Source organism: Urocitellus parryii, chromosome X (assembly GCF_045843805.1).
Source record: "Urocitellus parryii isolate mUroPar1 chromosome X, mUroPar1.hap1, whole genome shotgun sequence".
Lineage (NCBI taxonomy): Eukaryota > Metazoa > Chordata > Mammalia > Rodentia > Sciuridae > Urocitellus > Urocitellus parryii.
The window spans coordinates 32,041,894-32,057,547 of NC_135547.1; the positions used below are offsets into that span (position 1 = coordinate 32,041,894).

Sequence of the window (15,654 nt, forward strand, 5' to 3'; positions counted from 1 at the left end):
CCACCCAAACAAAAAATAATCATAAATAATAACACAGTAATGCCTAATAAATCATAGGATATATTCTGGAAAATATACTTTTTATACAAGTAAGTATTACCCTACTATATATATATAAGCACCAAAAGCAAATATATATATATATATATATATATATATATTTTTTTTTTTTTTTCTTTTTCTTTTTGGTACTGGGAATTGAACCCAGGGGCACTTTACTACTGAGCTACATCCTCAGTCCTTTCTATTTTCAGAAAGTATAGGCTGGCTTGGAACTTGCAAGTTCTAAGTATTCATAGTGAATACATTCTTATTAATTATAACAAATAGCAGGAGGAACAAGAAAGGGGCAAGGAAGGGTCAAGACTGTAGCTATGTCTCTGTCTCGAGGGCCACTGAAATAGACTTTTTGCTTTAGGAAGGGCAATTAAAGAAATGATAAACAACTAATACTAAAAAACCTCACTATATTGTAAAAGCAGTTTAATTTCTTGCTAAACTCATCATTACCTTCAATTATATATATTACAATATAATGCAAATAAATTCACAAAAGTTTTCTAAAAAACATGAGTCCTAGCTTGCCAGTTTAAAAAATCTCTCTAGATTTCTATATTCCTTAAATTGATGCTTTGAATGTACTCTATATTCTCATCAATGGCTACCTCTATTCTCCTTTCCCTATTCTTAACTTTTTGTTTTTAGCCTTAGGTGACTGGGAGGGAGAGGTTTATGGAGAAAATTTATTATGCCGCTAAATAATAAGAAAAGAATCCTATAAATGAAAAACCCCTATTTACATCAATTTTACATTTCCTGATAACTTACCACAAGACAAACATTTTTACATAGGTGAGTAGCTATCTATCTATATATAAACATAGGTGTTTGTATACCTAATATTCTGAGGGTTTTCTTTTCCACTTCACATTTTTTCATATAATCCTTGATATATTGACAATTTGGGCCTAATTTTCACGGATATTTCCTTAATCATTCTTTACATTTAAGGTGTTCATACTACTTTCATTCTTTTTACAGTTTAATGAGATCTTTCCTTCCTTAAACCTAGGATAAAATTGAAGGTTGCCATGGGGAATCAAATAGCTTTGTTCTCAATGGTTGATGCTTGACAAAGAATAAATCAAAAGCTTTGTGATAGTTCTTCTCATTTGGCTTTAGAGGCTTTTAGCTGCTGACTTCTGTCTTATTTTTAAGAAACCAAATGACAGACAGATAAGGAGGGCACTATAGACTGCATATCCCTTATCAGATTCTGGAGTTCTTCAGATTGTGGAATATCTGCATATACTTTATCAGTTTAGCATCCCCAATCTAAAAATCTGAAACCTGAAATGCTCTAATATTAAAAATTTGTTGAGCATGATGCCAGTGTTCAACAAGTGTAGAGAGCATTCTGGATTTTGGAGTTTGGGATTAGGGATGCTCAACCTGTACTGTATCTAAAATGTAAAAATTCCAGATTTCTGTAGATTTTTAAATAAATGAAGATACCTTCAGTATTGTATTTCATTCGCATATTGTTGAAATAATCAAAAGCATTTTTTAAAGCCCATATTCTCACTACATTATCTTGTCCAGCTGAGGCAAGTAACCGGCCACAGTGAGAAAATTTCATGGTCCAAACAGCTCCCTGCGAAAACAAAAGAAGTTTCAGGTTGTTATTTTGAAAGTTTAGAGATGCAACTTTAAGTCAAAGTTTAAAATGATGCCAAATTATACATATCTTAGATAATGTTCATGGGCTGGGGCTGTGGTAGAGAGCTTGCCTAGCACGTGTGAAGCATTGGGTACAATCCTCAACATCACATGAACAAATAAACAAACAAATAAAAAGGTACTGTGTTCATCTACAAATAAAATTGAACACAATACCTTTATTTAATTAATTTACTTTTTTATGTGGTGCTGAGGATCGAACCCAGTGTCTCACATGTGCTAGGTGAGCACTCTACCACTGAGCCACAACCCCAGCCCCAACTAAAAATATTTTTTAAGAAAGATAATGCTTACATTAACAATGACCTTCACAGTCAAAAGTCCAATGGTGCTATAATACCACAAAGGGAGACCTTCAGAGAAAAGGTGGGATAAGATAGTTGTAGTTTCCCATAATTTACAAGTTCAGTACCCCAAACTCTATCCACATATTAATGAAAATAAGCATTCTGAGGTAGCCAGAGATCTTAGAAAGTCCAAGCCCTAGTTTGGGATCTTTGTCGCCTAGCTGACATGAAGTGGGAAGAGAGAGCTCTCTCTTCCAAACAGCCTCCCTAACCAGGGCTGAGGAAAAATAAAGTCCACTTGGCCACGAATCTCATGGCATTGGGTACTTAGGAAGAAATATTGGAATACTGTGGTCTCATCCTGCTTTTTTTCCCTAGAAACAAGGTTCTGTAACATATGCGGGTGGGGTGGGCTAAAGAATATGAATCCTTAAATTGGAAGAGGCAAATACTATGACAAAAATTCTATAATGCCCATCTAGATGTATCAAAAAGATTACCCAAGTTAGAAGCAAAAGCTCATTTACTGCAATAACATTCATTTCTATGAAGTTCAAGAGCAATAAACACTTGTCATTTGGAGTCTACTACAATCGGATTTTATTTAAAATGGCAAATAACAAAGAAGTCAAAATAGTACAAGAAAATTTATCAGGTTAGGTACTTTAATCAACTCAAACATTTTATGTGCAGATTATAAGCACCTAAATTTAAGTTCCAATCTGGCTGCCATCTGTTGTTTATGGTTGCTTCCTTCTAGTTAAGCCAACTTTTATATTTAAATTTTAAATAGATTCCCTGATCAAGAACACAGCATCACTTATCCATCTCTGAGCTCTATCACTGTGTTCTTTATGTTCCTAGATTTTCAAAGATAACTGTAATGCTATTGGTGTACTTTGATCTTTGTTGATATACTTGAATTCTGATGGAATGTAAACTTCTTCCTTGTTTTAACTGAGTGTCTCACTTTAAAATATATATTGGGCTTCTGAAATATTTATTAAATTATTTAAAATATATTGGGAAATATCTTAAATTTTTCATAGTGACAGATCATACTCTAATTTAACTGCTTTAAAGTTTGATACCTTGGCATAGTTTTATTAAGGATAGAAGCTTAGAGTTTACATATTCAATACCTCTCGACCTGTAATTCAGAGATAGACTCTGTATCACTTATTCATTAAATCACACTAATATAAATGTACTTTTCTTGAGTCAGGCTAGCAAAAGTACGTATGTGTGTGCATGCATATTAATAAATAGAGATCAATTGTATAAAGCCAAAATATTTCTCTTAACAAAAACAGTATCAATCCTGAAAAATGAAAAGGTTGGTTACCATATGTTCTCCACTAAGATCTTGTACCACTTTGATCTGATCAAAATCATAAGGTCCTTTGAAACCATGTGCCGCTTTGAATTTAACTGGTCTTGTATATGGCATCCCTTCATCATCACTTGATGAAGGATCATCTTGATCAGTATGAAACACTGAAAAGAAAAGCAATAGAAGCCATTACTAGCTAATATACATATAGCTACTTTCATATCTACTGCTTATCAAGAAAATTCATTAAATAGAGAAAAAATTTAGCTATACCTATATAACATTGGTGAAGAACATGAAATCTTAGTTTCAGGTTATCTGGGTTCAAATCCAATTCTGTTATTTATTGTCTATGTGAACTTTCTATGCCTCTCACTTCTTTCAACTATGAAATGGGAATAATGATGGTATTTATCTCATAGGGTTTTATGGTATTAAATGGATGAACACAGATAAAAGTGCTTAGAAACTGGCACAGAATAATTACAATATAAGTGTTTGTTAAATTAAAAAATGAAGTAATAATAGTAAAGGCACAGGAGGTTAAGATCTTTGCAAATTTAGAAAATGTAATAAATTTTGAAAATATTTATAAAAACTAAATAACCTTACAAAATTAAGTTACAACTGATTACTGAATAATCAACCTTTCCAGGTTGTCATAATCACCAAATGTAGACATAATAATTATATAAATGCATTTACCTTTGCACTTATAAAAAATTAAGTGATATAGTAACTCATAATTTACTGAAATACAACTGATATTAGCAATAAAGGTTTAATACATTCAATAAAATAGTGTTCCTTATAAACTATAGGCTAAGATGAGATGATTACCAATTTAATGAACACTCAGTTGAAATATCTTGTATTATTTACCTTCATCTCTTACACTTTTGACTTTATTTATAGCACGTTCACCATATTCCTCAGCAAGATGCTTTGCTCTCTTTACTGATTTTCCAAGGAACTTCTTTAGTTGAGTCCTTAACAAAAATATAAAATATATTTATTAACTAATTGTTAAAGTTTAACAATTCACAGATAAACACATTAACTGAGACTGGTACATTACTTTGAAATGAATTTTTCACATAAATAGGTGTTTGAGTTTTCATGTTCCTTGGAATAAATATATTCTAGTCAATATACTACCAAGGAAATATAGGCAGTTTTGCCTAATTTATAGTATCATATATTCAAGGGTATCAGCTTTCTATGGTGAATAATTGATTAGCAGGTGTTGGGTGGGGAAGGGAATATTTAAAATCCAGGTACTCGTGCCCCACACACAGATAATGTGATCTGGAGTCTGGGGTGAAGCCATGAAGATGTAGAGAGAATCACTTTGAGAAGACTGCTTAGAAAGTAGTCCTTTTAAACATATTTTACCAATAAAAAAGGGTAAAGAGGTATTTACTTATAAAATAGAATGCTTTAGTAGCCTAAGGTGGTCCTTTGCTCATTCTCTTTCAGTCTAGGTATGTGCATATAAAATTAGACTAAGCTTTCCTGGTAGGTACTCTAAAACACAATGTTAACACAAGTATTTATTTTAAGCTTCTTCAAAGAGGATATAATTATTTCTTTTTCCATAGTCTAAGTTTCAAATTTCATGTATTAAGAAACAAATCACACTACATAATATTTAAAGCAAAATAATTTACAAATCAAGGGTAATTTTTACCAATCCATGGAAATGTATGATATTAATGATACTATTTTTAAAAATAGCTAACTTTTTGAGGAAACTAAAGAGACAAAAGGGGAAAAAGGTACCTTACAAAATCAGAAGGAAGGGCTGGGGATATATCTCAGTTGGTAGAGTGCTTGCCTTTCATGCACAAGGCCCTGGGTTCTAACAGCCAGCACCACAAACAAACAAACAAAACAAAAAACCAAAATGAACAAAAAGTTGAGCACGGTGGCGCACTGCACGCCTGTAATCCCAGAGGCTCAGGAGGCTAAGACAGGAGGATTGCAAGTTCAGAGCCAGTCTTAGCAATGGTGAGGTGCTAGGCAACTCAGTGAGACCATGTCTCTAAATAAAATACAAAATAGGGCTGGGATGTGGCTCAGTGGTCGAGTGACCCTGAGGTCAATCCCTGGTACCCAAAACAAACAAACAAGCAAACAACAACAAAAACAGAAGGGAGATCAGTACATTAGAAAGGGAAGAACCAGGGGAAGGAAGGAGGGAAGGGAAAGGGGAAGAACTGGGAAATGAAACTGACCAACTTATGCTATATTCATATGAATATACCACAATGCATCCCAAGTTTATATATAACTATAATGTATCAATTAAAAATAAATGAGTAAGCCAGTTGTGGTGGTGCACACTTGTAATCCCAGGAGGTCAGGAGGAGGATCACAAGTTCAAAGTTAGCCTCAGCAGTTTAGAGAGGACCTAAGCAACTTAGTGAGAACCTGTCTCAAAATCAATCAATCAATCAATCAATCAATAGGGCTGGGGATGTGGCTCAGTGTTTGAGTACCCTTGCATTCAATCCCTGGAACCAAAAAAAAGTAAATAGAAGGAAGTCCAAGAGAGCATAGGAAGGGGATAAGAGAGTGGGGGTGGGAGGAGTAGTACTAGAGATTAAAATAGAAAAAACTATGTAACATGCATTTATGAATATGTCAAAATGAACCCTATTATTATATATAGCTATAATGTATTAAATTTTAAAAATAAAAAGAGTTGATAACGCACAAATACACACACACACACACGATGTTCAATCTTTTGAAAAACAAAGGAAGATGAGTAGAATAGAGGAAAGGGAGCAGGGGAGGCAGGAGGGAGGGGGGAATACTGGGGAATGATATTGGTCAAACTATATATTGTTATATTATGTACATGTACAATTATGTAACTACAAATTCTACCATTATATACAACTATAACTGCACCAATAAAAATGTGGGAAATGAAGTACAGAATATAAAATTATGTATAGTACATAAGACTTAATAATGATAATAAATGCCTATATGTTACTGGTTAAAAAAAAAAGATGTTCACTGTCATGGTTTTTAGAATAAGTAAGATACAGAAATAAATTTTAATCAACAGGGGAATGGATATAAGTGCTGGTATGGAATATAATAAATGAATGAGGCAAACCTCAGTTCTTCTTTTTTTGGTACCAGGGATTGAACCCAGGGGTGCTTAATGACTCATTGAGCCACATCCCGAGACCATTTAATTTTTATTTTTTTAAATTTTGAGACACGGTCTCAGTAAGTTGCTGAGGCTGGCTTTGAACTTGTGATCCTCCTCCTGCCTAAGCCTCCTGAGCTGCTGTGATTACAGGCATGTACCCCCTTGCCCAGTGCCCAAACCTCAGTTCATTAAATGTTCCAAGCTCCCAGTCACTTCAAAACCTCTGTACTTGTGGTTGTTTCAACCTAGAAGAGTCTTCTTCTGGATAATTCCTATTCACCTTTTAGGCCTCAGATCAAATAATTCTCTCTCAAAAAGACCTTCCTTGACTTTAGGACCAGTTTTCCTATTACATACTCCCATGGCATTCCCCCCAGCCTCAGTTTTCTAACCATTAGTACATACCTAGTTAGATTTATCTGTGTAATTTCATGTTTACATCTGTCTCTTCCATTTAACTTGAAATTTTATGAGAATGGAGACTGACTGTCTTAACTGATGTATACCCAGCACTTAACTCCCATGCCTGGCTCATAGAAAGACTACAATATGTTTAATACTAGTACCGATATAAAGAGATATTTATAATATATTAGATTTTTAAAAAACCAAGTTAACTATTAAGCACAATATAAATTGCAATATTGTGAGAAAAAAATTCTGCGGAGAATACACTAAACTATTGCATTGACTATTTCTGGGGGTGAGATTATAAGAAACTTTCATTTTCTATTTTATGCATTTCTATTATTACTTTTGATAACCAGACAAAACAGAAGACAAACCACTTCTAAAACCAATATAAAGTCTCCACTACCTCTAACCCTAAAGTTATATTCTCTGGACGACAATAGGTTTACTACTTTAAAAGACAAGAAAACATTTTAACCATTTCAGATGAGAATATTTCTAAAACATATAATTTCATGCATTCTTAAAATGGCATGTAATGTTCAGTTAAGTTTTCTTTCTCTCTCTCTTTTTCTTGGTACCTGGAATGGAACCCAGGGGCACTTAAACACTGAATTACATCCCTCACCCTTTTTTTTTTTTTTTGAGAGAGAGAGAGAGAGAGAGAGAGAGAGAGAGAGAGAGAGAGAGAGGAGAGAGAAGAGAAAGAATTTTAACATTTATTTTTTAGTTTTCGGCAGACACAACATCTTTGTTTGTATGTGGTGCTGAGGATCGAACCCGGGCCACACGCATGCTAGGCGAGCGCGCTACCGCTTGAGCCACATCCCCAGCCCCTCCCTCACCCTTTTTTATATTTTATTTTGAGTCAGGGTCTCACTAAGTTGTTGAGACTGTCTTTGAACCCATGATCCTCCTGCTTCAGCCTCCCAAGCCACTGGGATTACAGGTGTGTGCCACCACTCCTGGTTCCTTCCTTGATGTGTAGTCCCACTGTTACCATTTTTACTGTTCTTTAATACACATAGAGCCTTTCCAACGGGTTGCAGTTTGGCCATACTATTGGTTTCCCTTTGAACTTCAAGGCCAATGAACATGGTCAAGGGCCAATCTCTTCTGGCCATCAGCTGCCTCATCAGTTTTAACCAGTATTCAGTGCAAATATTAATAAATTTTATGTGTGTTGTGTCATGAGGAGATGTTGAAAAGTACTGCTCTAAGGACAGTTGTGCTATGTATGAGTTCTTTTATAAATTTTCTTATCATTGCCTTACAATCAGATTACCTGATATTCTTATGTGTCAACTTACATGTTGTCACAGTTTTATTGCTTCTGTTTTGCTGTGAGCTCATTGAACACTAAATGACCAGATTTTAAAAAATGATTTATGAAACATAGTATAATTGCTTTGAATAAAACTGAGGAGCTTTTCTCTCAGAAAAACAAGCTTTAGTGCATGGACTACACAATATTTTCTTGGATGTTTATCTGTCTCCTGAAAATTCCTAATTCTTAGGTTCCTGATAACTGCCATTGCTAGACAGCCAAGTATCAGATATCTGAGGTGATACTATATACTTACCTTTTAAGTACATCTTTAAAAAAATTCTTAATGTTTTCTTTGTTACACACTAGAAAAAAATTAGACTCAGGTAGAGAATTAACTTTGGACTTTAAATCAAATTATTGCCAATTAAAGGACCTGTGTATAATCAAGCACAATCCATATGCCCACTACTGTGCGAGACATGGCAACAGGATGGTATGAACACAATCTTTTTGCAATATATGGCTTAGTTGTTTAACATGTACTTGTTTTGCTTTTTAAATCAGAAAAGAGTTTAGGATAATATATGATAAAGGGGGAAAGTAATTTATATGAATTCTAGGTATTACTGAAATTGAGAGAAAAGATATTTGCTATGAACTGGAGCAGCAAGGAAAAATCTCACAAAGTTGGATTTAGAAAGATTAATAGGATTTAAAGAGATTAAGAGAATGGGGAAAGACAAATTCAAGGACAATCATGTTTTTCTTCTAATATTTCTGGTACTTACCACCAGAAAAATAATACAGGGATGATACAAAACTTATTGGTCATTTTATCTATGTCAGGTACTTTAAAACTGACCACTACAACCTTAAGGAACTCATCACAATAAATCAGCTGGGAGCAGGGAGTAGTTGTGGTAGGTGGACATACTAAGCTGGATAGAGTGTAGATTTAAAAGACTATAGCAGTTCTCATATTTTTTTCTAATAAATGCTTGAAATAAAGAAAAGGGTTCTACTTTTAACTCACGTTTTCTGTTTTAACCTTCCACCATCAGTATCTGTTGGCTGAGATTGTAACTTTTCTTCATCATCTGACTGTGCTGCATCATTACTACAAGAAGGAGATGTCATTGTAAAAGAAACCACTTCTCTTTCATTTCTCAAAAATCTCTTTATACTTACTATATAATCAGCTCTCAGAATAAAAACTTAATGCCATTTAGTAATTTCTAAGAAACTTATTATAAATAAGTTTTTTTAACTGGGCACTGCATAGAAATGTTAAAAATAACTTGTGGATATATTCCTTCCAACTCGACAGGTACATCATATATTATATTTAATAAAAAGTTCTTGCTTTTCTAGAAATTCTTCCTAAGATCTACATATATTATATAGTAAAGTCAATCGCCTCACTCTAAAGATATTTCCCAGCCCTACCAAAACAATAAAATATTATGAAATTTATCATCCTTAAAGCAAGGTTTCAGAAGACCAAGTATTTATCCCATATAGCCTTTAAGCCTCAATGTTTTTGTATTGTCTCTAGTATAAGTTATCTTAAGAGAAACTAAAAACTATGCAATTTAAGATTTTTACTATTTTCTCCAAGTAACTATATAGTCATAAAAAAGAACAAAGTTAAGGACTATGTAAAATAATATATTTAAACTAGAAATAAAGTAGAGTGTGTGGATATATTTCCAGTTTAAATAAAGAACACTGAATGAAACCAAATTAAGGCCTGTCATGGTTCAAGAATTCTTCACTACTCTGAATATTATAAATGATAAATAACAACATTAGGTCATACCTTACATATTCTTTTGTCCTTCTCATGATGTGTAGAGTGAGAGGATTAATACCTGTTGGCAGCTTCTCTTCAGCAAGACTTAAAGGTATTTCTTCTCCAGTATCTAGGTTCTTAATCATTACACTGGCTAAAATTTCCTGAGGTTAAAATAACACCAAGATGACCTACAATTTAATTATCTTTTTGAATCTATAAAGTCCTCAAAAATTTAAGAACTTTCTAGATACATTCAATACTATGCACAATAATTTTTAAACATTTTTGTTAATATATAATTCACATACCACAAAATACACTCCTTTAAAGCATATAATTCAATGGCTTATAGAATATTCACAGAGTTAGTTGGATGTGGTGGCACATGCCTGTAATCCCAGCTACACAGGAGGCTAAGACAGGAGGACTAAAAAGTTTGAGGCTGCCCAAGGCAACTTGGTGAGACCTTGTCTCAAAATAAAAAATGAAAAGGCTAAGGATGCAGTTCAGTGATAAGAGTGCTCCTGTGTTCAATCCCCAGTACAAAAAAGAAAAAAAAAAAGAATGTTCACAGAGTTGTGCTACCATTGCCACTAAGCTAGAATATTTTCATCACCCCAAAAGAAAATTTCCTACCCATTGGCAGTCACACCTCATTTCCCTTTCTTTTCCTGCCCTTGGAAATTACTGATCTAGATTTTGTCTCTGTGGATTTACCCATTCCAGACATTTCATATAAATCCAATTATATGATATGTAGCCTTTTGTGGCTGGATTCTTTTATTTAGCAGGCTGTTTACAAGGTCCACCAATGTAGCATGTATCAGGACTTCATTCCTTTTAATTATTAAAAAACACACCATTGTATGGATATACTATATTTCATTATCCACTCATTAGTGATGTACATTTGGGTTCTTTGTATTTTTTTTCAATTTTGAACAATGCTGCTATGTACATCTGTGTATATTTTTGTGTGGACATATTTTACTTTTGCTTAGGTATATGCATAGGAATGGAATTACTGGGTCATGGCAACATCATGTTTAACATTTCAAGGAACTACTAAACTATTTTCCAAAGTATCATAATTTTAAAAAATGTGTTGTTCTAAAAAATATTTTGCTTCAAGACTGTTGAATAAATTGGGCAATAGATGTATACAAAGTTTTAATGGTAAAAACTATTCAAATGATAAAAACCACTTTATGTTTGTATAAAAACATGTATCTATAAACTTGCTTTTTATAAAATATAGATCCTACTTTGAACATGTTTATTCTAATATTTAACTGCTTAAAAGATCAAGTTTCAGTCAGGGAATGAAAGATCCAGCACACCAAAAAAAATTAAGATAATCTTCAATTTTCATTGTTTTTCAATATAACTTTATGGACTAACAGTCATTTATTCTTTTTTTAAAATGTATTTTAGTTGTAGTTGGACATATCCCTTCATTTTATTTATTTATTTTTTACTTGTACTGTGGATTGAACCCAGTGCCTCGCATGTGCTAGGTGAACACTCTACCATTGAGCCACAACCCCAGCCCCAGTCATTAATTCTATATTGATAAATGTCTGAAAGGATGGAAATGCTAACCACTATGGTACATGTACACATTATAAACATGTATTAAATCATACTGTACCTCATAAATATGTACAAATGTTAAATGTCAACAAAAAAAGTCTAACTGTGGTGACCTGTAATAACATGAAGTACATTCATACTGGTGGGCAACTATCAGGATCATCCATTTACAGAATGTTCTTATTTTCTTGTTATGATTTTTATATTCTTAATGGGAATAAAAAAGAGAATCGAATTCTACCTCATCAGTAAGCTCTCTCCCAGAGTTGGATCTAGGTCTCTGAGGGCCCATCACTTCACCTGCTATTGTCTGCCCATCAGGTGCTTTTCCATTTTCCTGAAATTATAATTTTATAAACAGAAAGTAGACTGAGTCAGTATCTATAAATTCAATTATTCATTATTATACATAGTTCTAAAGAATTCTATAATCCAGTCATTGGAGTCTACTGAAACTTTAAATGGTGTACTCCATTTCAGTCCTTTATTGTTCCCTGAATGATGAAAAACATTAGATACCAAAACTATTGCTGCCCATGATATAAAAATATATGTATTTGTTAATTTACTTGTCTTAAAATGAGTAAATGTTCTATTTGAATCTGACCCAAAAGCAGCTCTCTACTAAAATTGCTACTAATCAGGCTGTATGTGGATAACTCCAAGGCAGGAGTTAGAAAACTTTTTTCTGTAAAGATATGATAGTAAATATTTTAAGACTTTTTGTTCACATACAGTTTCTCTAACAACTCTTTAAAAATGTAAAGACCATTTTTGGCTTAAAAGAAAAAAAACATGTAATGATCATGTTTAGCCTACAAAACAAACTGCTGCTGACCTCTGCTTTAAGGTTTTAACAAGACTACAGTGTTAGACCTCTCAGTCTGCTACCCTGCCCCACCTCCACTAAAACACAGGTAACCCTGAGTCTCAGAATTTGGCTGTGGCAAAATTCATGTTATTTATTCTTTTGTATAGCCCATTGCCTAATACAAAAGATTTTTATGATTAGGAAATTATAAAAGTCCACTGATTTTGATCAATATAATTTAGGTAAATGAAGAGTATAGTTGTAATCAATAAGAAGCATCTGTCATGTTTTGAATACCTACTACCTGCCATACTTCATTTATTTATTTTTTTCTATTTTATCAATGGGGCATCTGAGACTCAGATGCCAAATAACTTACTAGGCTCACCCAGCTAGTCAGTAACAGAGCTACATAAGGGAAATAAGGGGGCTAGGTTTGGGGGACAAGAAATTATTTGGCTTGGAGGAGAAAGAGAGTTTAACAATTAACAAATTATCCAATTGCAGAAAGTCTGATAATGCCTATATCAAATATAACACTAATTCACCAACCTGGGCAGTAACTATTTTATCTCCACTGGTAGCACTTGCCAAATCAAGAGAAGGGTGAGAATCCCTGACTGTACTTTCTGAAGTCATTGTTGTAGTTAGGAGAGAATCAGACGTAATATTCTCTTTGGGTACTGCAACGATAAAAATAATAACAACTAACATTTATATAGGCCCTTACACATATCTTAAAAGTGCTTTAACCTTTATTTGATTCCTTTTTTTTTTAGTACTGAGAAATGAACCCTGGGGTGCTTAACCACTGAGCCACATCCCCAGACCTTTTTAATTTTTATTTTGAGACACAGTCTCACTAAGTTGCTTAGGGCCTCACTAAGTTGCTGAGGCTGGCTTTGAACTTTCCATCCTCCTGCCTCAACCTCCCAAGCCACTGGGATTACAGGCATGTGCCACTGCGCCCGGCACTTATTTGGTTCCTAAAACAAGCTTATGAGGAAAGTTGTTTTATTACTCTCATTTTTTATATGAAGAAACCATGGTTCAACCAAGTTATTTAACTTCCTCAACATTATTCAGTTCATACAGTAAGGAGTGAAGTATTCAAATTTAGACCTTAAGTTTCTATATCCCATGTTCACTTCACCATGACACATTATTTCTCAGCTGGTAATAGATGTGAAAGTTTGAGGTTAGATGAAATGTTCAATAATAGTAACATCACCAATGAAAATGTTTCATTTTTTATTTAGTAATAAATAAATAATTTTTATAATGTGGTCATTAGTGTGGTTTTACTGGTTTTAAATATCATGAACTGAAGCAAAAGCCGAAAGTTAAACAGTTTCAACTCCCAATTCTCCCCATTAAAACAGTTACTTTTCAATTAATACTTGCCATCTAGATCCGGTGTTTTGAGAGCCTCAAATTCCAATTCACTTTTCTTTTTTCTTGGTGGTGGAGCAGGTCGAGATGGAGGTGGGGGTCTAGGAGGTGGGAAATTAGTTGGAGGGGGTGGGCGTGCTGGAACAGGCTTCTTTGTACTAGCTACTATATCAGGTTCTGGAGTAAGGTGCCTTGGGGGTTTGGCTGGAGCAACTTCTTCCACAGCAGCAAAATCTTTAGTAGATGAAGAGTTTGAGGATGCAGGATCTACAACATCACTTTGTTTTACTTCCATTGCTTCCTTGTTCAATACTTCTATTTCCATTTCAGGCACATTCTGTTGCTCAGTTGAACTTATTTCATTTAATTTTATGGTTTCGTCTACTGACTTCTCACAGGTATCATCAGATGGAAAACATTGTTTTGATTCTAATTCAGTTTCCTCAAATGCATTCTGACTCTCTGCCTTTGTGGAATCTTCCTGTAGTACTTGTTCTATGCCTAACAGTCCAGGTACGTTACTAAGATCTGTTCCAGATACAACAGGACTGGCAGTAGCCTGATCAGAGAGTTCTTTTCCATTGGAATCCAAAGAGTCATCTTCAAGATGTACTTTCTGACTTTCCTCAATAATACTTTCAATTATCTAATGAAAGGTTAAAAAGCATTTTTTTGAAACATGAAGCTATTTATAAAAACATATTAATAGCTAATAATTTATATAGTACTTAGTTCGTATCAGGCAATGTTCTTATCACTTTATAAATTTCAATCTTTACAACAACCTTATGAGATTATGTTCCTGTTGTGATCAATGTACAAATGAGGGAACTAAGGCATATGGGGATCAAGTGATTTGCCCAAGGTCAGAGCTAATAAGTGATGAAGCTGGTGTAAACCCAGGTATTTGGGTTCTAGAATCTACACTCTTTAACATTATAACAGAGAATCTGTGTTAGCATATAGTAACAAAAGTTCAATCAAACCTGTAAAATAAAGTTCAAGCCTAAATTTATATTAAGACTCATAAGGTCATAGTTTATTTATAGAGTTGTGTCAAATTAGTTGCAATAACTGCCTGCTGGGTTTGAGGTTTTTTTTTAACAAAACCTTGAAAATAAAAACCCACCCAGGACAAGAATTCAACTTATTTAGGTCTAAACTTGAGCCTATGTTAGAAAAGCCAGCAGATGCAGGGAGATTAAAGTTCTTAAACTATACCCAATATTCCACTATTCAAACTGATGGCAGGTCTATGAAAAGAGTTCAAACACCCATCCCATCTTGCCTCACCCTGCCACATTCTTATCTGTAGCTGAAAAATATAGAAAGTCTGTCTTTACCAACATTTAGTAGAAGTATATTTTCTACCCAGTCTTATGATTACTAACACATTAAATCTCCTAACCCACTATTTTTCTACCACACCCAATCATGAATAACTTTTGATTTCTCAATTCTTTGAATCCAGCAAGTAAATGGAGTGTGTCACAGAACCATTAGCATCTGGTTGAACATAGCCAGTCATGCTAACATGAATTGGATATTACTACTACTTGATAATATTCATCTTTAATATCAACACATTCCTCATATCAGTTTTTTCCCTCAATCTTCAATTCTAGAAATTCCCTCACTATTTTTGCCAGAGGAATATTAACTAGGGTCTACCTCATTTGTCAATTAGGCGGTAAGGACCTTAGTGATAACAAAACTTAGATTACAACAGGTCTAAGGTTGAACAAGAAGTAAAGACATAGACAGCTGGTATGGTTTCTTTTCTCAAAACGCTTGATGCATGAGGCCCTGGGTTTTGATCCCCAGCACTACATGTGCGCATGTGCATGCAC

The 15,654-nt window shown here is 33.9% G+C and overlaps 1 protein-coding gene across 1 annotated transcript in view; it reads right to left on the reverse strand.

The window, feature by feature from the left end:
• Positions 1-15,654, reverse strand: part of Wdr44 (WD repeat domain 44) — a 98,887-nt gene that overhangs the window by 38,970 nt on the left and 44,263 nt on the right. Inside the window, exons 4-11 of the mRNA XM_026409079.2 lie at positions 13,817-14,450; positions 12,965-13,095; positions 11,843-11,938; positions 10,033-10,169; positions 9,247-9,330; positions 4,243-4,349; positions 3,373-3,524; positions 1,516-1,654 (exon numbers count right to left, since the gene is read on the reverse strand). Coding sequence (XP_026264864.1) covers positions 1,516-1,654; positions 3,373-3,524; positions 4,243-4,349; positions 9,247-9,330; positions 10,033-10,169; positions 11,843-11,938; positions 12,965-13,095; positions 13,817-14,450 — 1,480 coding nt within the window. The remainder of the gene's footprint in view (positions 1-1,515; positions 1,655-3,372; positions 3,525-4,242; positions 4,350-9,246; positions 9,331-10,032; positions 10,170-11,842; positions 11,939-12,964; positions 13,096-13,816; positions 14,451-15,654) is intronic.